The sequence below is a fragment of the Stylophora pistillata genome, chromosome 6 (assembly GCF_964205215.1).
Source record: "Stylophora pistillata chromosome 6, jaStyPist1.2, whole genome shotgun sequence".
NCBI classification, from domain to species: domain Eukaryota; kingdom Metazoa; phylum Cnidaria; class Anthozoa; order Scleractinia; family Pocilloporidae; genus Stylophora; species Stylophora pistillata.
Window position 1 is genome coordinate 14810046 of NC_142524.1, and position 22436 is coordinate 14832481.

General features: G+C 39.1%; 1 protein-coding gene across 2 annotated transcripts in view; it reads left to right on the forward strand.

Moving 5' to 3' along the window:
• The window catches only part of LOC111339276 (uncharacterized), a 49644-nt gene that overhangs the window by 25765 nt on the left and 1443 nt on the right, over positions 1 to 22436 (forward strand). The window contains exons 12-35 of one of the 2 annotated variants that reach the window (XM_088762577.1): positions 50 to 364; positions 544 to 834; positions 1072 to 1249; positions 1726 to 1910; positions 2326 to 2592; positions 4338 to 4385; positions 4811 to 4956; positions 5551 to 5892; positions 7285 to 7385; positions 8203 to 8295; positions 8384 to 8901; positions 9299 to 9517; positions 9734 to 10060; positions 10779 to 11033; positions 11281 to 11480; positions 13048 to 13387; positions 16136 to 16261; positions 16436 to 16558; positions 16986 to 17111; positions 18601 to 18723; positions 19612 to 19737; positions 20281 to 20399; positions 20819 to 20922; positions 21891 to 22271. In XM_088762577.1, coding sequence (XP_088618703.1) covers positions 50 to 364; positions 544 to 834; positions 1072 to 1249; positions 1726 to 1910; positions 2326 to 2592; positions 4338 to 4385; positions 4811 to 4956; positions 5551 to 5892; positions 7285 to 7385; positions 8203 to 8295; positions 8384 to 8901; positions 9299 to 9517; positions 9734 to 10060; positions 10779 to 11033; positions 11281 to 11480; positions 13048 to 13387; positions 16136 to 16261; positions 16436 to 16558; positions 16986 to 17111; positions 18601 to 18723; positions 19612 to 19737; positions 20281 to 20399; positions 20819 to 20922; positions 21891 to 22271 — 5053 coding nt within the window. Of the gene's footprint in view, positions 1 to 49; positions 365 to 543; positions 835 to 1071; positions 1250 to 1725; positions 1911 to 2325; positions 2593 to 4337; positions 4386 to 4810; positions 4957 to 5550; positions 5893 to 7284; positions 7386 to 8202; positions 8296 to 8383; positions 8902 to 9298; positions 9518 to 9733; positions 10061 to 10778; positions 11034 to 11280; positions 11481 to 13047; positions 13388 to 16135; positions 16262 to 16435; positions 16559 to 16985; positions 17112 to 18600; positions 18724 to 19611; positions 19738 to 20280; positions 20400 to 20818; positions 20923 to 21890; positions 22272 to 22436 lie in introns of those variants that run through there. The other variant, XM_088762578.1, reaches the window with a different exon arrangement.

Consider the following 22436-nt stretch of genomic DNA (forward strand, 5'->3'; position numbering starts at 1 on the left):
TGTAAGCTCAAGCTTTATGTTTCAATTTTGTTTTATGATACATATGTAGCCCCTCGTATACAAGGCTGGAATATAACTGCTGAGAGTACTTCCTCTACAACAGTGTTGGTGACATGGCCAAATGTCACTATTGCCCTTTCGATGAAGGATATTTACGGCTTCGTTACAGCTTGCACAGCAACTGAAATCAAAGATACTTTACGTCTAGCTGCAGCGAATTCTTCGTCCTTCCGAACTTTGGTGCAAAGGCTTTTGCCTTACACAGAGTACAGGGTTCAAGTGACTGCCTTATCCAAAAGTCAAAGTAATGGATCCGTTTCAATGGGAAGCAGCAGTGTTGTGGTACTTAGGACAAAGGAAGATGGTGAGGAATAACTATATTTTAACATTCAAAGAACGCGGGCGACCACGCAGCGGTCGATGTTTCCACCATAAGTCGAACGTTGCCAGAGAAGTTAAACTTAGGCCGTCGGTTGGTAGAAGTCTAGAAGGTTGTATTCTTTCAATGAAGCCTTTTATGATGGTAGTTTGTTAAACTTGCAGTTCCCTCAAAGCCACCAAGTAACATCACAGCACAAGGGACAAATTCTACAAGCATTCGAGTTACATGGTCTCCCATAGATAAACATGACATCCGAGGAGAACTGCGAGGTTACCTGGTTCAGTATAAGGAGGCTTGGACACAAGAGAGCTATTACAATATGTCCGTTGGGCCTCTAGTTTCGTCTGTGCTATTGAAAGGTCTGAAAGTTTTCACAATGTACAGAATCTACCTCGCTGGGTTTACAAGAGCTGGTGTTGGGGTTCAAAGTCGACCACATTTTCCCAAAACGGGTAAGTGAAAAAACAATTGGGATATGAATACTTGGATTCGCTTGAGCATTTGTGAGTGGTAAACCATTTTTTAACACTATTTGCTAGTTACATGCAATTGCTTAAAAAGACTCTCCCTCTCCCCTTAAATAATTCGTTGACGTCTCTAATTTAAAACCTTCCCACCCTTTTCGGTGAGTCCATCATTGATGGAATGCCAATCACTTTCGTTTAAACATATTTTCTGTTGCTGTCTAGGTTGCCTGTTTTTTGTGCCCAGTGATGTCACAGACTTCGCCAGTCCTAACTTCCCCAGTAATTATCCAAGTAACGCCAACTGTACTTGGGTGATCGGTCAAGGAATGGAATTAAATGAAACGAAGATCATACTGTTCTTCGATAATTTGCATACAGAAGGTTTTGGTACTCCATGCAGGTAATCATTAATCTGAAAGGTTGCATTGTAGAAGACACCTTACTGCAGCAGAAGATTTTCCAGAGCGAAGAGCAATAAGAGATTAGGGATAGAATGGTTCTGAGTGGTAGTCGCGACGAGTTACCATTCTTTAAGCTAATCGTGTGAAAATGGGACGCCACCGCGAGCTTTGTAGAAAATTGGTGATGATTAATTTTTAAAGTTAATGATAAAGCTTGGAAAGCCTTTCTGAAAAAAATATTATTATGAAGTATTTCATCCAGTTTATAGGTACGATGACCGCTTTGAAGTTTTATCGCTTCTCTTTGAAAATGAAAAATTTGTAAACAATGAACGTTGTTAAACTAAATAAAAAATGCGGCTAGACTTCGAAATCTCGAGTTCTAGAGGACAGTCACGAATACTCGTCTATCTTGTCTACTTTAATTGCCCCGTTTGGTTGTAATGGTCTCTCTTCTTGTTGGTAATACTTGCAGCTCGGATTATGTTCAAGTGAGTGACAAATCTCAAAGTATAGATTGGAAATTTTGTGGAAAGCAGCCTCCATTTGCTGTCACCATCACTGAAAGTTCTTTTACAGTGCGTCTGTATTCGGACAATGGAATAGAGGAAAAGGGTTTCTACGCTCGGTATCTTTTGGTGAAACAGGAAATAGATCTTGGTAAGGATAAGAAGTGCAATCGCTTTCAAAATCTTAAGAAGATAAACATATCAATCTGCAAACATCATTTAAAGATTTAAAGTTTACATATATTTTGGATGAATTTAATTATCGTCATGTGTTCCGAAACACTGAAACCGAACCCATATCTCGAAAGTATATAAGAGTCTTTAGCAGCATAGTGAGCTCTGGACTGTTACATGGCTACGAGACTCGGAAAGTGGTGGGTAATTTATAGCCTCCATCTCAGTTTGAATCTAAGCTGTACATATTATAGAACTCTCTCTTTTTCTTTTTCCAAACGGTATCCAACTGCGTGATACCTAACCGCATTGTTCAATTTTCTTGATGGCAGCCATAGGCACATTGGTCAGTGGGCTGGGCATGAGTTCATGATTTTTCATTTACGCTCCAGATATAGCGAAAAAAGAAGAGAACACGAATTCAGCATCAGCTGTATTAGAGTGGAAAAAGACGCAAAATGTTGGTGAATTGAAGGGTTACATTGTATTGTACAAGTTGTCTCAGTCGTCGACGTATTGGAATGTCATACGGACAAATGATACTCAAGTATCGCTCAATAACATTCAGCCAAGAAAAGAATATGCCGTCAGAGTGCTACTCTTGGCCAAGTCAAACGTCACCTACATTAGTCAAACGTTCACCCTAGAAACTAGCGTAGGTAAGTTTGCATAAAATTTTAACAGTTCAGGAGACCTTGATCCAGATCTGACTCCAATCGGCCCAAATGCTATCCGCATTTGCGGAGCCAAAAAAAATTGAATTTTATGATGGAGCGCGAATCGCAAAAATATCCTCCCTTCCCCCATTCAATGTTGCACAATCAATGGCACCAAAATAAAATGTTGTACGAGGGGAAAAGGGGAAAAAATAGGAATATTATGGAAAACGGCGTTTTTCATAAAATAGACCTTAAGATCGAGGCTTGGCCATCTTACCGCAAACGGCAAAGCGCGGTTTGCCGTTAGCGGTTTCACGTTAGCCGTCTGTCTATATTTGGGACTTAAGATTCGCGGGTGGTAGCACTTATGAGTTATGAGAAATTCAGTTAGTACAAAAACAAGATGGCTGCTGCCCGAAGGTGATATGTGGATTAATGTGTTTGTTGGATTTTACTGATTACTTAATGAGAGCAGAACACTAAATCTTTGATAATCTTTAAAGTAGGCAAGACTACAAAGATCCGCTTGACATTATGCAGCTGGACGATCGTGGTTCTGAAGGTTCGTTGTCGAGCAATGAAGTCCTCGATTTCTTATTTCTTGATCAGAGCCATTAAGGAAACAAAATAAGAATTCATGCATTCACATATCATCGGAAATTGGCTTTTGTTTAGCCTCAAAGTAATTCGACCGGTAAAGCAGTTTTAACAACAAATAGCCGGTCGCCATGTTCGTTTTCATTCATTCGTTCACTTCTATTTTAGCTGAGAAATCGTCTTCAAAATTACGTTTCTAAGAAAAAGAATTCGATAATTAATAAGCGAAAGAGTTCTAAAAAGTAGTATTTCCTCTCAAACGTGGGATTTTGGTGTTTTGGGTGCAAAAAACCTTGTGGTAAATCACTTACCTCTAGAGCGTGGTCCAGCCATACAAAACGTGAACCTGAAACTGCAAACCTGATGGCAAGGCACTGGTCACGTGCCTTCTTGACGTTCGCGGTTCGCGGGAAATGCCTAAAAAACCTCGATCTTAAGGTCCTTAATAAAATATAATTGCGGCGTTTTCCATAACATCCCATAATTGCGTTTTTATGGACCGATACGAAGTCAAGGTCCATAAAAACGCAAAGAAGAGACCAGACCAGTGTCCAACCATCTTGACCTTACAAGCTTGGTCAGTAAAGGATTTACCATAAAGTAGAAAGATTTCGCTTTATCAAGAATCAAGAATGACTTGCTTATGTCGAGAGGCGGGAAAGAAAGCCAACTTAGTGTGTTTCTGGTACAAAAAACCAACGAGAGTCTTCTGTGCCAACGAGAGTATTCTTTGCTTTGACTGTCTTCTGCCGCTTTTTGCGACTCCCTCGCCTAAATTGTCTAAATATTACAAACGTTGAAAGTCTGCTCCAAGCAATTCTCTTATCTTGCGCGGGACCAAAGCAGGTAATCTCGAGTGGGCAATTAGGGCCCAACTTGCTCGCTCAGGTAACCCGTCAGAACACAGGATTCCCTTCATATTGCCCACGGGCACTGCCAGTAGTATAATAAAGATGTCTAAGGTGAAACTGCGATGAAAATGTGAGATTTTTTTCTAATAAACTCAACCTCTTGGAATAAGGGAGCAATATCAAACGCTGCTAGGGAAACCATTACGACGTGAAATATGACAGTATTTAGAAGTTGAATTCTCAAAAATTTATCTTTTTCATCTTCTAATTATACCTCATTTCATTTTCTTGATTCAGTACTAACTACGGGGGAGCCAACTAATACTCCGAGTCCAACAGCGGAAGGTAAAAATGCAATTAGAATTGGTTGCGTTCACAGCCAAGAAAGTATTATTTATTGCAATGGCGTTGATGAATGTTTCTTTTTCCATTGAAGTGAAACGGTGACAATTGGCCCTCAAAAGGTCTTTATGTACATGAAACGATAACGAATTAACATAGAGCATCGAAAAAGATTAGAGGTTGCGTTCGAAGTCCCGTCCACGCCGATTTTTGAAAATGGATGTGTTGTTTCCATCCGTTCTAGTCATACTATCAAACGAAAACGGCGTTTTAGAGTATTTGCATTTGCTGTATTTCTTTAATAATTTTTGTGGGTTTTATTTTGTGAAAGAAAACTGGTGGATCTTTAAACACTTGATAGTTTTCGACAAATTTGATTTAAGAGATGGTGTTCTTTAACCCCCTTTATTTAAATTTCTTCATAATAGTGCCAATTCAACTCATGTACCCCTACGGTCCTTCCGCTGGTGACTCGGAAATCCCAAACACGCATGAGTACTCATGGCAATGTTTCAAGATCGATATCCCGGACGATGGAATGCAATTCTTTGGCAAGCGTCACTACAAAGTTTACGTACGTATATATATCCTCTTGCATCCAATTTCAATAAAGTAGACTGAAATCTTCAGACAATCATCTGACAACCGTAACTTGACTGTGGATTGTGATGTCACTTGCCCTGTTGCCATTTTTTTGAACATGCAAAGTTACCCTGCTAACCTGTTCTAAGGAGTTAGCACCCAATTCAATGTGTTCAAAGCATATTTGTCCGTGTAAACTAATACTTTACCTAATCTATCAGGTCTTTTTCACCATTTCTTCAACACTCATATTCTTTTCTGAGCTCCGTTGCGTGTATTATAGTGACATGTTCAATGAACTTTTTTAATTCTCTCCCACAGCGATTCTTATTGGAATCAATGCCCATAAGAAAATAGCCGAGTTTCGCAAAAAAAATTTTAAAGTACACAAGCAAGTCAAAACCAACGATGTAATGTTCCAACGTCTCGGCGACCACATCATCATGACGCCATTATCAAGGAATGAATAAAAAGAGAGGGTTCAAAAGAGTTAAGACCTGTAAATTTACATAAATGAACATAAATGATAAAGTAACAGTAAACGATCTTCAAGTATCAACTGACCCATCCCTATTCTTTCCTTAAGATCTGTCGCAACGGATTGCTGCAGTTTGATTCTCAATGGCTTCCCTGGTGGCCGTACAATTTCGGGGAACGTTGGTGGCTGAAGAAAAAGGCAATGTTAGCACCTTATTGGTGTTTGATGGATACCGACGATTCTTTTGTGATTCAGGGCTTTTCAAAGGTTTATTATCACGTGTATTCAGATTCCGAACCACGTTCCACTGGTATGTTGAAGATGGCCTCTTCAGACACCAAGAGACTCTTGTCGACCCCTTTGCCCACCGCCTTCGAGGCATCATGGGTACTGGTGGTAACGTGGAAAAATTTACGTCCGTACCAGTATCCTGCCGATATGGCAAACCAGGTACAAGTATAGCTAATAGCACAAATGGGCAAACGTTCCACGGGTCTTATAATAGCTTTGCTAAGACTGAGGGAGGAGCTTTGCGTTTACCTTTCAAAAGAAATATCCCTGTCAGGAATTTGTGCAAACTGGTTTCACGGAGAAACGGAAATATCGAAAATAACGAAGAACTTTCATACAAAAGCAACTTGTGTGATTTCCTGATGTGAAGAGATCTCTATGGAAAGATCTACATCTTTGCTCGAAAGCTTTGTCAATATGTTCCAGGCCAGTAATCTTCTGTCCAATGGAGAAATTATACTGATAGCTATACTGATAAAATCGTTTCAGATATGAATATTTATCACCGCAGCATGATATCTAATTGTTTCTGAAGGAGCACTCTTATGAAACTTCCCTGTACTTTGGAAACCCGAAAAATCTAATTATTTTTACATAAAAACTTGAAATGTTCACTAGTTAATCGTCTCTGAATTTTTTTTAGAATTGACACACGGAAAGATCGTCAAATGACCCGCCATTAGTTTACGCAATCAATTGCCCGACTCAAGAAGACAGGGGCGAGTTTTGAGCGTGACGTAGATTACTCATTTGACGCACCATCCTCGTGGCTAATTTCCAAAAACAGTATTTTGATCGTATATATTGCTTTTATATCACTAAGACTAAGACTATTTTACTAAATTTCACGAGGTTTCCCTATAAATATAAAATGACGCCAACAGTGATTTGAGTAATCTACGTCACAATGGGAGTGAAATGTTCAGCAGGCAACCGTGGACGATACTCCTACTCTTGTACGTTGGATCAGCGATGATCTGATCGGCCCAAAATAACGAATATGAAATATAAATATAGAGGCAAGACCGATACAACGTAGATAAGTAAATTTTAAGACGGAGAACTATATTTCGGCTGGCCAAACCAGCCTTCTTCAGGTGCAGTGGGAATTAACAGAGAATTGGGGTGATGCTTCATAGATAGCTGTATGATGTAACAGCGGAAATATGTAGAACTAATTTGATTGACAATGAGATAACAATAGAAATAGAAATAGTGAGCAAAAATAGAAATGAAGTAAAGTAAATTGGATAAATTAATGGCGGGACGGTTTTCTAATCGTAATTTCTCGCCCTAGAAGTGACTTTTAACTAAAATTATTATTGAAAAGGCTTTATTAATCGATAAAAATTCATATTATAATGAAATAACTGAGTTTTTCGAATTTTCAAATTATAGGTAGGTTTCATAAGAGTGCTCCTTTAATATAAATATGGTTAATTATTGCGTCATCTAATCGTTTTGATCGTAAGTAAGAACCAACCACAAAGCGTGTATAACTTAGCTCACCATATAAGTTCTCGTTTATCCCTTATCACATTGAATCTTTAGGGAAATACGTTTCAGTTGGTCTTGATCACAAATGGAGTGTACTCCTTCACGATGTACAATTATCCAAAGAACGGCCTGCAGTGGTCTGCTCCCACCCAGAGGTTTGCTTAGTAGAGGCCTACCTAGTTTAGATTTACTTAAATGGTGGTCTCTATGAGAGAATAAGCTTGTCTATAAGTTGCATTATCTGCGCACCATCACATTGGTACCATCAGTCCTCTTGAGCCCGAAACCAACTGTCTTTGGCAATATTTACCAGTGACAAACCGATATCAAATGATTAATTAAAGAGTAATCGTCCAAAAAAATTGGCAACACCCATTCCATTCATACTACTTGATTTGGGTTAAAATCAACACAGTTAGTATTAAAAATTCCCATTGAGAAACTGCAAGAAAAACCATATCGCAACCGATGCGTAGAACGCGAATACACTTTCTTGAGGTAGGAATAGCACAAATCTGTGATATACTTAGGACCCTATCTGGCGGTCAGTTGAACTCACAACGCGTACAAAACGTTTCAAATAATGACTGCGGTTTGTGTCCTCTCATAAATATGCATGTTTGGTCGATTCTCTATACTATGCTCGAGTTTGCAGCCTGAAAACTGCAATTTCATAACGTATTCTAAATTTGTGCCGAGGTAAAGTTTCACTCACTACGAATCAGGAATAATTTAAGATAAACAACTCCATATTAGTAAGTAAATTTTGATTGGCTAGTTTCATGTTCTAAAAAAAAAAACCTGGCTCTCGGATATACATAATCGCTTCAGGGTTATAAGCTTCTGGTTATAAAAAAAAGTGTCACTCCATTAGCTACCTTGTCATGGCTCAATGGCTCTATAGCTGCTTTCATCTATTTTAAACATGGAATTGTAAAAGAGTTGACTCAGGTTTTTCCTCACCTATTGCAGAATGTACTATCGATATTATTCTAATGCGCGTGGTTTGCCTGTGGTTGGTTGGAATGCTGGAGACAAAGAAGAAAGGAAACATAACATGCCACGGTAAGTTGTGCTGCTAAGGACTCTATCTTTTAAATGGCTGGAAGACACTCTGATCTATGTGTAAATTTCCCTGTTGTCTACCTTCTAGATCGGGTACCGTAAACATCGAAACAATCGATGGAATAAGAGGCAACGCTGACATGGTTGGGAAGTGGTTCTTCCGACTGGAAGAATCCCTTGGAAAACGAAACGCAAGACAAGAGTGCATTGACTGGTTCAAAGTGCAACCAGATCCTCGATTCTACACTGAAGACCTCGAACCTTGTCCTTGTATCTTGAGACAAGCATGGTGGGACGAAAGGTTCTCAATCAACTGGAGAGACTGGCCAAGAATGTGTGCCTACGCTCAGTTCCCTTCACCAGATGGGTGGGGCCAGGAATGTTGTTATTCCACTAACTGGCAAAGCTGGGGCGCACTGCTCGTGGGAAATCCTGGAGGAGGTTCTGCAAATAGATACCACAAGTGGACAGAGGAATTAAGGGCTAAACACGACTCAAGCGACGTACAAGGCTATCAAAAGTGCTGTGTCAACTCAGACCTGTGTGACTTATATTACAGAAGACGTCCTTCCGACGATTGTGGAGATTATATGGTTCCAGAATGGAGTAAGGATTTTATCTAGAATCTGTGATAACAAAGTAAAAATAAATGCCCCTCGTGGTATAGCTTCTAAGCTTTCTTCTACTAGGGGAATACGCTTTGGCGATGTATGCGAGTACAACAGTAGTCTATGGTTTTATTAACGTAAATCAGTTTTAACCATGGAAAATGTCTTTGAGAAATCAGAATATTTATTTCCAGCGAATTCGAATAAGTGGGTGTTTAGGGATAGTTTTTAAATCTTTTAAACTCTTGTGTGCCACACACACATAACTTTTTCTTGAAACCGTCCTTGCACTCGGTAGAATCTTGCAATCTAGGCATTATTCTCGTCTTCAATTTGCTTGTTTCAAAATATAAGTGATATCAAGAATATACTTCAGATGATTTTTCTGCTTCTAGGTTGGCTCTGGGGTGACCCTCATTTTGTCACTCTGGATGGTAAAAACTACACGTTTAATGGTCTTGGTGAATACATAATGGCCGATGCTCGTAATGGATTTTTTCAGTTACAAGCTCGAACAAAACTGGCTAAAGGCGATGGAACAGCGACAGTGTTTTCTGCTGCAGTCGCGAAGGAAGGCAGTTCTAGTGTTGTTCAGGTTGAAATGATCGATGCAGGTCAGTAACTAAGCAAAATGTACTGGTTTTTATGGATTGCAAAATCTTCTATCCGGAAGTTTCGCCAATTTTACCGTAACGTTCACTGTCCAGTCTTTTTTCTTTTTTCTTTTTTTACATACCTAGGCAACTAAATTCTTGGAAATGAGTGTAAATTAATTGTTCCCTTAATACGAGTCTTCGTCGCATGATCTTATCGACTACTTTCATCGACAGGAATAAGCGTGTTGATTGATGGAGAGTCCTTCAATTACACTAGTCTTTCAAACGAATCTGTGACACTTAATGGGTCTATTGTTGTTGCTAAACCTGACAACGACTCCTTCTTGATGGTTTTTCCATCGGGAATGTCAGTCACAGTGAAAGCTGTTTCGGGAGTACTTTCAATTGTACTTGCTGCACCAAAGAGCTTCAAGAATCAAACAAAAGGCCTGCTGGGAACATGGAATGATAATCCTGAAGACGACTTTTTGACGCCCAATGGAGAAATTTTGCCCTCAGATGCGAACAGCAAGGACATTCATTACAATTTTGGTCTCCTTTGTGAGTAAAGTTTTCCTACTCAGTTAAAAGTTTTAATTGCTTTTATGTAATCAGTAAGGTGACTATTGTATTTGATGTTAGCTTTGCTTTTTTGTTTGAAAACGATTTTCTCACCGTTGACTTATATCATTTTAAGTAAGTTTTATTTACCTATGCGGAGGGGAACATCGGAGTTTGCGATGTTGCTGTGTTGACCCCTTTTTAAATGCGGTATTGCGGTGAAGAACAACTCGCATTGCGGTGTTGTGGTAATCTCAAACCTTACGGTGGTGCGGTGATGCAGTGTTTGTTCCATTTTGTTTGCGGTGCTGCGTAATTCAGAACCCCCCTTGTCCCCCTCTATGAGATTCAAACTTTTACAAAAATCTGCGCTTTGCCACCAAGCGTCAGTGCCCTTTAAGCTTAGTCAGTGAAGCAAAGCAAGCAATATACTATACAAGACAATTTTTTAGTGCTTTTCATAGAGCCCAACGTACTTTTAGTCTACCTATCACTACCATAATTATCCAGCCATAAGAAAGTGAGAAACGATCAAACAAGTGCAGTCTTTTATTACTGGAGTTGAAGTCAGTAACGTTCGTTATCTTAGGCCGGAATTGATAGCCGTCAAGGAGTCCAAGGAAAGTTTAGGTAATCTGTCCGGCACCTGTTGTATTCCTTAAATTAGAAAAGAAAAAATTGGTCACATTGACACCTTTCCTCCTTTTCTCTTTAATAGGGCAGGTAGACAACAATTCCTCGTTATTCACATACAAACCAGGGGAAAGCCTGAAAACTTTCGAAAATACCTCTTTCGTCCCTATGTTTCTGGAAGATCTTTCCTTCCCAAATGAAACCTTACGCAAACAAGCAGAAGAAGTTTGCCAAGGAGATCTCAACTGCCTATTTGATTCCGCCTCTACAAAGGATGTCTCAGTGGGTGCAAGCACAAAAGCACTGTCGTCTATACTGGAAAAAGAGTCATCTTCTCTAAGTAAGTTACCTCACTTAGATCGCTCGAAAGGTCGCTGGAAGTCAAGTTTTCTTTCCTTTATTCAAGATTTTAAGTGCAGCACCTTGTGTGAGAGGCCAAAATGGGCCTTCCGACGAACTGATAGCTGCCAAACGCACCACAAGCAAAAAATATTTTAATACCGAGCCAAGCGTTGTATACAACGAAGTTTTCATTGTAATGTACATGTCTTGTATAATAACCAATACTATCTTCTAATTTTTGACAGAAAATTATCCACCACGGTTCATCACACAACTCTCCAAGGTTAATGTCACTGTGAATCAGAGTATTAGTGTGACTGTGGTTGCAGAAGACCCAAACAATGACACGTTGGTATTCTCTGTTTTTGGCATTCTTCCTCGTGCAGCTATTCTACAAAACACCTCCAACTCTGTGTCAGTTACGTGGAAAGGAACTAACCAACAGGTACTCTGTCATTGAATACCGCATGGTTTCCTTTGAAAATACATTTAGATGCAAAATTACTTTTCTGGGCACTTGTTCGTTCGTATGATTCTGTAATTAATCATACCGGCGATTGATATTTCTTACAGTCATGACCATTACAATTTCCTCAAATGTGATTAGCTGCCTTTATTTTCACTACTTATTCTGCAGAGTTATAGTCAAACTCATGAGTGTAACAGCCCATAAGTGAGGCATATTTAGGTCACATGCATGAACCTTGATACCAATGAACACTCAGATGAAAATCTTAAGATTTTTATCTTAGATGAAACATGGTTTTGATCTAATATCAAACACTTGCATTTTCATGAGGATTCTTAACAATTAATACATCGTTAACGAAACTTCCAAAAATGACCTAAATATTATTTCATAGACGGTCTTCTTTAGATATCTCTCCCCCAACTTCTTGGCTACCTCCATCACAAACTTGCTAAGCCAGTAATTCAAGGTTACTGCATCCATTTCTTCAATGCTGGTAGAAAGCTGTATGACCTTGAGTAAATCATAGTCTTTAAGGGGCGCTGCTGGATCTATAAACGACCGAGAAATTTGGCATTCGCCAAAAATTGTTACCGCCCATTTGTTCTTACATTTGGTGTGAGGGAATAGCTTTTTCGACTAACTAGCGTTCTTCGTTAATCATTTTCGGCTTCCTAAATCTTCCTACTCTGTCTTCACTCATAGCCACTCACCAACTACACCAAAACGATAATTATGCATAGACCACTTTCATAAATGGCTGCCGTATAAATATTCTTTTGTTTAAATTTAAATTAGCCCTACTGGCCTCGCTTGAGATAATGTATTCTTTTGAATTTTGTAGTGGAGAACGAGGCCAGTAGAGCTAATTTAAATTTAAACAAAAGAATATTAATCCGGCAGCCATTTATGAAAGTGGTCTATGTATGTTAACGTAATGTTACGGAACATGGCAAAATTGCATCACTGCATAAATTACTGTTCTTTCATTCGGGCAGGACAATGGAAAAAAATGTATCACTGCATATTTTTTTATTGTTTCATTTGAGGAGAAGTGATCTCAAAAACTCGTGTTTCGTGTTTCATCAGGGGTTTCAAACACCCCGAAACAATAAAGCACTCGGCCTGCGGCCTGGTGCTTCCATCTGTTTCTCGGTGTTTGGAATACATGATGAAACACTCGCACTCGTTTTTGATATATTACTTGAAATCGGACAATTGGCTATAATTCGACACCTATTATCGGACAGCTAAAGCAGCCAATTATACTAACACCACTCGGCTAAATCCTCCAATCACAGAATTGATCCCAATGGCCATAGCAACAACCAATTATCCTAAAAAAAATACTCGGGAATTTCCAGAATATAGGATTTGTTTTTTTAGACATTATCTCTACGGGAGATATTTTCCTACTTGTCTTTGATGGTTATGATTGATTGGTAACTGTGGCTATAGCTCATAGCATAGCTTCTGGCTGCCTTTCTGTCTTTCTTATCCAAAGAGAATGTCGTGTTACCTACTAAGGCGTCTCTGTTTTCAGATTGAATTAGAATTCGTGGTAAAAGACGATCAGGGAGCAACAGCATTCTTGAGGCCCATCATTAATCTCTGTGCTTGTCACAACGATGGCGTTTGCCTTCAGTCAGCAAGCAACAAAAACTCAACGCATGAAAGCAACACGATGAATGTACTAGACTGTGGTTGTTTAAATGGGTATACAGGAACGTTCTGCGAAAGTGATCTTGACGCATGTGAAGCAAATCTCAACCCATGCTACCCCGGTGTAAAATGCATCGACCTCCCCCCTCCAGCAAATATATCTGGCTACAAATGTGGACCCTGTCCTAACGGATTCACGGGAGATGGATCCAAATGTCGAGGTTTCAATGTTTCGTCTTTAAAGTGCCCCTGAGAGGAAAATTGACCATTTTATTTTGGCCTAAACTGTTTACACAATGTTGAATTGGGTCAAGTTAAGACCCTTTTTGCCATTAAAAACTCAAAAAAAACCTTCCACGACCAACTTTTACCGCTTCAAAGTTCTCCAAAAATCGTCCGCCATTGCTGAAAACATGTTCCAGCCTAGCCCGCAAAAACGTCATCATGACGTCAAAGGCTCAACAAACTTATGCTTTGCTTTGTCACAACTTTCTTTGTTCGCTGCATGGAGAATCAGACATATTACTTTTTTGAGGACTGTTTCGTCGTCAGTCGGGAAATGTCGACTTTTTCAGACGGTGAATTGTCCCAGGAATCATCTGAAGCTTCTGTGGATAGTTTTGCGCCGACAAACGATGAATTTTTGCCATGCGAATAAAGATATAAACACAGAACGGCACGGACTCCCCATGTGGCTTTTGTGGTCGCATCGCTTTATCGCCTTCGAACTGTATTTTTGCTTGTCGTAATGGATTTTCCTTTTTTGTGAGAAATGATCGGGTGATTATTAAAAATGGTTTTCGGCAATGGCTAATTGTGTATCCGAAGGCAGATATTGGGAGTTTGTGAAAGCCATTTCTAAGCCATCAATGTGTTTTCCCCGATGCATTTGGTCAATGACCTCATTAACCTTTCCTACGTGTTTTTTACTATCGGTGCTTTGAGAGGTTTAAAGTGAACTCTGTTTTTGAGTTGTACTTTGACCTCTTTTGTTTTTTCTGTCTTATTCATGATGACTATTGTTGTGAGGCTTCGGTGAGGTTTAAAGCAGAGTTTGTTTTAACTCTTTTAGAGCCGTGACCTCATTGCGTTACAAAGTATTTTTTGGCTTAGATGCAGTCTGCACGTGGCGTTATGACAATTTTTCAAGTAGCTCTGAAGGGCGATAGAACACTGAACCAATGGCATTCAGTTTGATATGAAACAGAAGTGGTTCTTTGTTTTGTCCGTGAAAGGTGTAACGGAGGCGCATTCGTCTTGCGAATAAATCTCGCAAAGGTTGGCCTGATTTGGAATTCGTTTGTCACGGGCGTTGGGATGAATTTGAGACCCTTTGATAGCACGCTGACTTGGCTGTCAGATGGTTGATAGTTTGACAGGTTTTTAAAGAAATTTTCATTTTCTCGGTTTTTTGGCTGCAAGCCTACATTTTAAAGTGTTTTTACGCTCTGTGTTTCAAGCTGTTTGTTCTGCTTTCGCTGAGATTAAAGCCAGCTTTTTTAGAATCAGAACATACAATTATATTTTTCATCTCTTTTGTATAAAAGTGAGCTCTTTGAGGTCAGAAATCTCAATCCTCAATTCGGCTAGTTTATCATTCTTATTTACAATCTTCACCGAGTACTTTCCTTTGTGTAAGGTATTCTGCCAGAGAGTTGTTAAAGGTGGGTATTGATCAGCCCATATGTAAAGGTGACAAAATCCGTGTAGGTTCGTAGACTTCGCTTTTCGGCGTCGAGATCGCACTGAGGACGGTTTTTCTTGTCCCTTCTCTTCTTGAACGGTAGGCACTGAACCCGACAGAATTCTTCGCCTAGATCCTTCAAAGTACACAGATCTCTCCAAAAAGTCCTCCGAGAAGTGTTCGGAGTAGATCACAAATATTTCTGTAGGATTGAAGTTTACTCGGCGAGGTCGTACAAATCGCACCCGTTTTTCCCGCTCTGATCTATTTGCAAGGCTCCGATGCAGAGAAATACCTGCAGCATGGTCTGCACGGTTACTTCAGCTTTGAATTACGTATCGATGCCCAGTCATTTTTGTTTAGTTTTTGTGAGAATAGAGTAAAGCACTCTGTTATGTTTGCTTGACATTTTGCCATTTGAGATTTTCGCGTTGAGCCTTTGACGTCACTTCCTCTGAGTCCTGCGATCAACTTCCGGAACATGATCAAATAATGGCGGACGCGAAATCGTGAATTTAACGGCCCGAAAAAAGATATTTCTGGTGCTCGGTCTAAACTGAAATTTGGCAAACTTGGTGGAGGAGACACACTGAACACGAAAATGGAAAAAAATGATGTACGAAAATTTTGATCTCAGGGGTACTTTAACGATTGCCACCATAGTTCAATTCATACCACAGTTAATCGAGAGGAATAATCGATTAACTATGTTCATACGTATTTGCGAAGAGGCAAACATATCCATGGTTCAATCTCAGAGTAAAAGTCAATTCTGCTGAAATGTAAGAAAAAGCAGGACAAATCAATCAAGGTACCCGAAAGAATAAGAAATTTGCGAGGCAAAAAAATACCTATACAATCTTTTAAAAATTAACTATATAAGAGGGCATGAACTTTGAGAAGGAAATAATGTATACTAACCAGCTGACCTTGACTCTGTGTTTCTGTGGTATTGCTACAATACAAGACAACTCCATCGACCTGATTCCAACACGAACTTTTTTATAACGAGAATCGAGTCTAGTTAGTAAAATAACCACCCCAGGTTACTTGAATAGGAAAGGGTCGAAATTGGGTAACCACTAAAGCCTCTTTGCGAAAAAAACTAGGGGTAAGAAATTTAAGGAATCTTAACAGCGAAAGCAAAACTCCAACTTAGAAAATAGTATTGCATTACCCGAAAGTATATATTAGGGAGAAGAAGGTTCTAACTTGAAAAAAAATACAATTCTCCTGTAGCCCACAAATAATACAATATTAGCTAATACTGATTCCTTTTTCTCAGACATTGACGAATGTTCACTTGGGTCTAACGGAGGATGCAGTCAAGTCTGTATCAACACACCAGGCTCGTTTACATGCGACTGTAGAAAAGGATATTTACTCAACATTGACCAGAAGAAATGTGATGGTAAAGCACCAAATCACCACGTTTTCTCTTACTACATCTCTGAGTAAGCTCTAATGCGTAGTAAGTTATAATGGGTAGTGGTTATTTTAGTGGACCACTGCGTAATAGAACTAAAATCTACCCGCACAAACCCTATCCGTTTAGGTATAACTCTTTATTCACCTTTTTTAACAGACGTCAATGAATGCATTCCTGTCAGCGACTGTATGCACAAGTGTGAAAATACTAATGGTGGATACCGCTGTAGCTGTGATAATTTCTTCAAAGTGGACCCCTCGAATCCCAAAAACTGTTTACGTAAGTGAATTTAAAAAAGCTTTCCCCGAAGCTGCTGATAATGTACGATAAATAATCTTAAATTACAATTGTGTGAAAAAACTTATCTAGTAACCTAAGTTACCCTGATCTGCACTGCGATTCTTTTAAGATGTGTGATTAATTTTATCTTGTACTTAGTAAATACTGTTAGGTAGTGTAAATATTGTGTTGCAAGTTTCCGTTTTATAATGTTTAACCAGCTTCTCTATTAGTTTTATGATTGTTAAATGTACATGTAAGTCACGTGGCCATTGTAAATGATGTCAGATACCATCGTAAGTAATGTTTCTAATGTATAGATGGGTACGAATATTTGGATTCTGTACGTGTTTTTTTTTTTTTTTCAAGTAAAAAAAACATAGTTTATGAAAAAAATACATAAATATTATAAACCATTTCATTTCAGCTGATTCTCCATGTCAGAAAGGTAAAAATAGTTGTCAGCAAATCTGTTATTTTGGTTCAAACAAAATTCAACAATGTGCTTGTAGACGGGGCTATCTTCTTGCAGGCGATGGAAATACTTGCAAAGGTAGGTGCAAGTGTTTTGAAGATACGATGCATAAAAACTATAGAATGTCTCGAATTATATTGATAGAGAGTGAACGACCTAAGTTGGAGTTTATTGCAGTTAGTTTAAAGAAAGAGAGGTGGCAACGGTGCCTGTACAGTCAGTCGCGTTCAAGATAGCAACGGATAGTGTTTCCCGTTTAAAAACGTTACCATCTAAAGCTAAATTTACAATCATATTGTAAGCTATGCATCTTTGAATTGGGTGACCAGAACCTAGTAAATAAAGTATCAATGTACTTTCAGAGAGTACAACTTGCTTTCTTTATGATCAATAAATTGATGAGGAATGGAACGACTCTATCTGAAGTAAAATTTACGGCTAGTTTACTTTAACCAGCTTACCTGACAGAAATAAATTGCACAATCCTGAGAGAAGATTTTAGTCTTTAAACCCTCAATTTGTATGTACCTGAAGAAGAAGGAATGCTGTGTTTGGTTTTTCTATGGGAAATGAGAAGTATATCTGACACCAAATGATCTACGTGCAGTGATTTAAGATATTAATCATTAGAGACAGCGGCAAAAGCATTTTAAAAGGAGGGAGTGCCTTGTCTATGTCCTGAAAAATGTTTTTAAAGTCCATCACCAGAAATCGGCGACATTTCGAGCCCGTTACGAAATGTCAGCAGTATATCGTATTACAGACAATTCAGTATGGCGGCGGTTGAAGTGAAGTGAACACGTAACTTTCTATTTTCGTAAAACCCCGCCAGAGAAAAGCCTGGTACCTTACTATCCCAGAAAGCCAAAGGAGACGGAAAAACAAGGAAAATGGCGGCGAAATTGTGCAGTTACAGGGACTTGTATCTTTCGTAATCTTCCTTCATAAAATTGGGGTATTTAAAAATGGCGTATTGGGCTTTTGAGCTCTGTGAAAATGCGAAGAGTCTCCCGGCTCCAGGAAAATGTGGGCCAACATATTCAACCGTTTACGAGCGATTTAGTTGAACAAACTTCTGCAGAATGCATATCGAACTGCGCAGTTGCGAATCTTCACAAGGTTGTTCCCGCGACAAAAGAATTATAACACCCAAGTCGTGGCAGATTTTAAGAGTTTGTGTGGGTTTGTATGAGTCAGCATTATGAGTTTACTCATATACCTTGGGAAAAGGTAGGCTTGAATTTGAATATTTCTTCTTCGTAGCGATGGACGCTTTAACCGATGCAGGCTGCATTTCCAACTACGCAGCGAAAGAATATCCCATCCTTAGACAGCTATTTTGAAAAAACAATCTTTTCCCATACATTTTCTTATACTGTTTCGGCGCCATCTTGCTTGCGACACGAGAACAGCCTGCGCCATTTTGTCCCAAATTTCTGGCAATGCTGTGTTTTCTCCCCTTATGTATGGCTTTTGACTGGCATCGTTTACTCTCAAAGCCGGGTGTTATACTGGAGGGTTGCAAGTGATTCAACTACAGTTTACCTTTTCACCATTTTTCCATTAGATATTGATGAATGTGCAACGAATGAAGAAAGATGTAACCATAAATGCAGCAATACGGAAGGAAGCTATACATGTTCCTGTGTGGACGGCTTTAGACTGGACGCTGATAATGTTACTTGCATAGGTAGAGTAAAGGCAGAATTTAGGCATCATCCTAGAGAGAAAGCGTTCCTTCTATTTTCTCTTTCTCTCTTTCTCTCTAACGTCATTTCGGGCTAAAAAGATATTTAGTAACTTATTTACCAGTTTAATTTTTAAACTTATCATCCCATCCAAGAGGAGTTCTTTCAGGTAAGTCAACTTACCTCTTAATCATGAAATTCTCTTGTATAGTACAACATTTCTAGGCTCGCACATTCTAAAATAATTCTTGTGGGTAAATCACTTTCTCACCCTATACAGTGCGACTAAACTGGAACATAAGCTGCTAATGTCGGACATATTGACCAAGACACTTTGGTTATAATAACTTATTTGCGTTTCGAATTGAGAATTAATGGCGCGTTCAATGAAGTTGTCGATTATCGATATGCCAATCATTGAGCGACGCACTGAACTGCTAAGGCCAGCCAGAAAAGAAAAAAGTCCAGGGAAATATCCAAAAATGCTAAGCATACGTAGAGACGACTTAAAAAGTATCTTAGGCCACTTGGTCTTAATTGACCGACATTAGAGAAAGATGTTGTTCGTCTCGTCACGAGCGTCAACGAACAAATTCTGAGTACCATGAGGAATCGAACCTCAGACCTTCGAATTCCACGCTCCGATGCTCTACCACTGAACCACAGAGACCTTATGGTGAGCAAGGCCCATTACGAAGTTCAAATATGACACTTGTCCTGAACACTGCTAGGATCGGTAATTTCGATAGCGTCTTGTTTGTAAATAGAATAGCTGTTTGTCCCACTCGACAAGTCGAACAGCATCTTCTTCTATTTCTTTACCGAGCTCAAAATTCACCGTTTTTCTTATTCTATTTAAAAACATGACCGACACTAGTTTATCATCTTAGACATAGACGAATGCTTGGAATGGACCTTTAAATGTCAGGATTCGTCACAGCGTTGCAAAAATACTCAAGGTTCTTACATATGCGTCTGTGAAGAGGGACTCTATTGGATTGACAATACCTGCAAAGGTGAGACCGCACGTATTCATATCACCCTAATAAAATGATGAAGTGTGGCTTGTACCTCATTTACACCAACAAAACATTTTTAGTTAAACTAGGTTTAACTGATTGAAAATCAGAAATAGAGAACTGAAAAACTGGATTTTTCCATTGGTTTCAAGAAGCCACTAACTTTTATTTTCAACGTGCCTAATTTGAATTCGACAAACATCGGCTTAAAGCATCTTCTAGGAAGAAAAAGATTTTAAACCGTGTTTAACGAAGCAGCTTTAAAACATGTTTAAGCTTCGGTGTGAGTGCTGCATAAGTAACTCAAATTTCTGAGACATCGCAAGAGAAGTTAAAACAAAGTGGATAGGACCTATTTGGATGCACTCGGTAATATAAATTTATTATTCGTTGAGGAAATTTATCTCCATATATTTCCTGTAACTAGCCTGCGGATACATACTGAACCTAGATCATTCCAAAGAGTCATCTTTCAGCTTTGAATGTCGACTCGACCTCCCTGGTGATGATGTTACCGACTTATTTTAATTTTAACTCAAGGCCTTGATAAGAATGAGAAACCACCTCCTCCGCCGCCCGCACCAACTCCAAGAATCCCGTCCTTAATTGAAAAACGTCAAGCGATTATTATCGCACTTGAAGGACTGAACTTATCTCAGGTAGGGCCTTTCATTCGAATGTGATACGAAAATTATATTATCAAAGTTATAAACAGAGGTTTGAAGAATTTATGAAAAACCAGATTTTAAACTGCAATGATCACCGTTATCGCCAGTGGTTTGGATGAAAAAATTAACTTTTCCGGCCAAAAGAAGAAAAGTTGTTACGAGGCCGTTCTGGGTGCAGGAGTGTAGGTTTAATTTGAGAGGTTTAAAACGTTGAATAGCCTTCAGGAAAATCAATAGTGAAAAAAATTTACAAAAAAGGAACCTCTAGTATTTTGAAAAGGGCGGAAAAACTTTTTTTCTTCAAAGGAAGAATCTTATCGAATTAACCATTATGATTATGAAACACAGAATTTGATTTAATGAGTATATTATAAACCACAAAAAAACTTTCATGCTTCACAATTATTTAGTGGACCCTACCCGTAGAGCAAGTCTTCAAAGGAGCAGTTGCAGATTCTGTGACCACTTTCTGTGGGGAAAGCAGAGACTGCATAACCAGAAGACTTCGAAAAAGGTGACTGCATCATTACCAAGCCTAGTCATAACTAATTAGGCTATTTCCGAATTAATAAAGGCTGATAGTTTCAAAAGAAACTGTTTGGGGCTGCGTCGGTGGGGGTAACGAAATAATTTGGAAATATCAACAAAGTTGAAATGGTAAATTGGCCACCGTAACGATTACAACAGCTAACGTTTCGAGTGTTAGCCCTTCGTCGTAGTGAATAGAGGAATTGTGGTTTGTGTGTGCTTTTAAAGGCAGAAAATGGAGTTACGTTATTGGTGGGAACATGGCAACGAGAAAAACACGAATAAATTAGTGGAATGAAAACCGTTCGTTGATACCTGTGGGATTTAGACTGCCGTTTTAAAAGCTTTTGTTCAAGAGTTTTACGGCTTTCCGTGCTACCTAAGTGTAGGGAAAGACCGCAGATTGCCATATGTTGCTTAGATTGATTAGGTAAAGCTCATCTTTCAAACCGGCAGTCTAAATCCCACAGGTATCAACGAACGCTATTCATTCCACTAATTTATTCGTGTTTTTCTCGTTGTCATGTTCCCACCAATAACGTAGCTCCATTTTCTGCCTTTAAAAGCACACATAACCCTCAATTCCTCTATTCGCTCCGACGAAGGGCTAACGCTCGAAACGTCAGCCTTTGTAATCGTGACGGTGGCTAATTTACCATTTCAACTTTGTTGATATATCCAGATTATTTCCGAATTAACTTTGGCCTCTCTTTAAAAACGAGGCCTTGTGCTTAACCATTCGTATAAAATAAGTTTAATTTGCATGTAAATAAAAACAAACTTATAACCATACGAAAGGATAAGTACCAGGACTCAGGACAACAGAATTCAGCTTTATTGAAAGACGATATAAACATATTTTATTTTTAACATAAGATGAATTTGTTTTGCGAAGCTCAACGGGTGCTCTATCTATTTCAAGTTAAATAAATAGCTCTTTGGTTTTGATTTCAGGAGGGCACCACACTACATCCTTTTCACATCAGATCAAGTTCACCTTCTTCCAGGTTATCCAGAGAGAACCACGCATATCTTTCAGATTCGAGTTGCGATCTACGTCCAGTTCCCACCTGGAGTGGCTGCTGATTCTCCTTCTGCCCTGGATAAAAACATTTTGTTGACAGTCATCGAAACATCACGTGAAAAGTTGGAAAAAGCCCTAAACGTGACAGTAGTTAGCCTATCAATTGCATTCCTCGACCCTTCTACTAAAAGCAGTTTTACAGAGACTCCGAAAGTTAATCATGAAGAAATACCAAAACGGTATTTCATTATTGGGGGAGCAACAGCTGGGGCTATATTGATCATCACACTTTGTGTTCTGGGATGTCGCAGGTGAGTTTTGTTCACTTTTGCCACTTTTGCACCCTCTTTGACACCAGAGTAAAACGAGACCCTTTGACCCAATTTTAGCCGGGGCATATTCGGCCACATGGTGCGTTTTGACTAATCGCGTGCGAGAAAAAATGTTTAAAGGGTTGTAAGCTATCTTATTGTGAT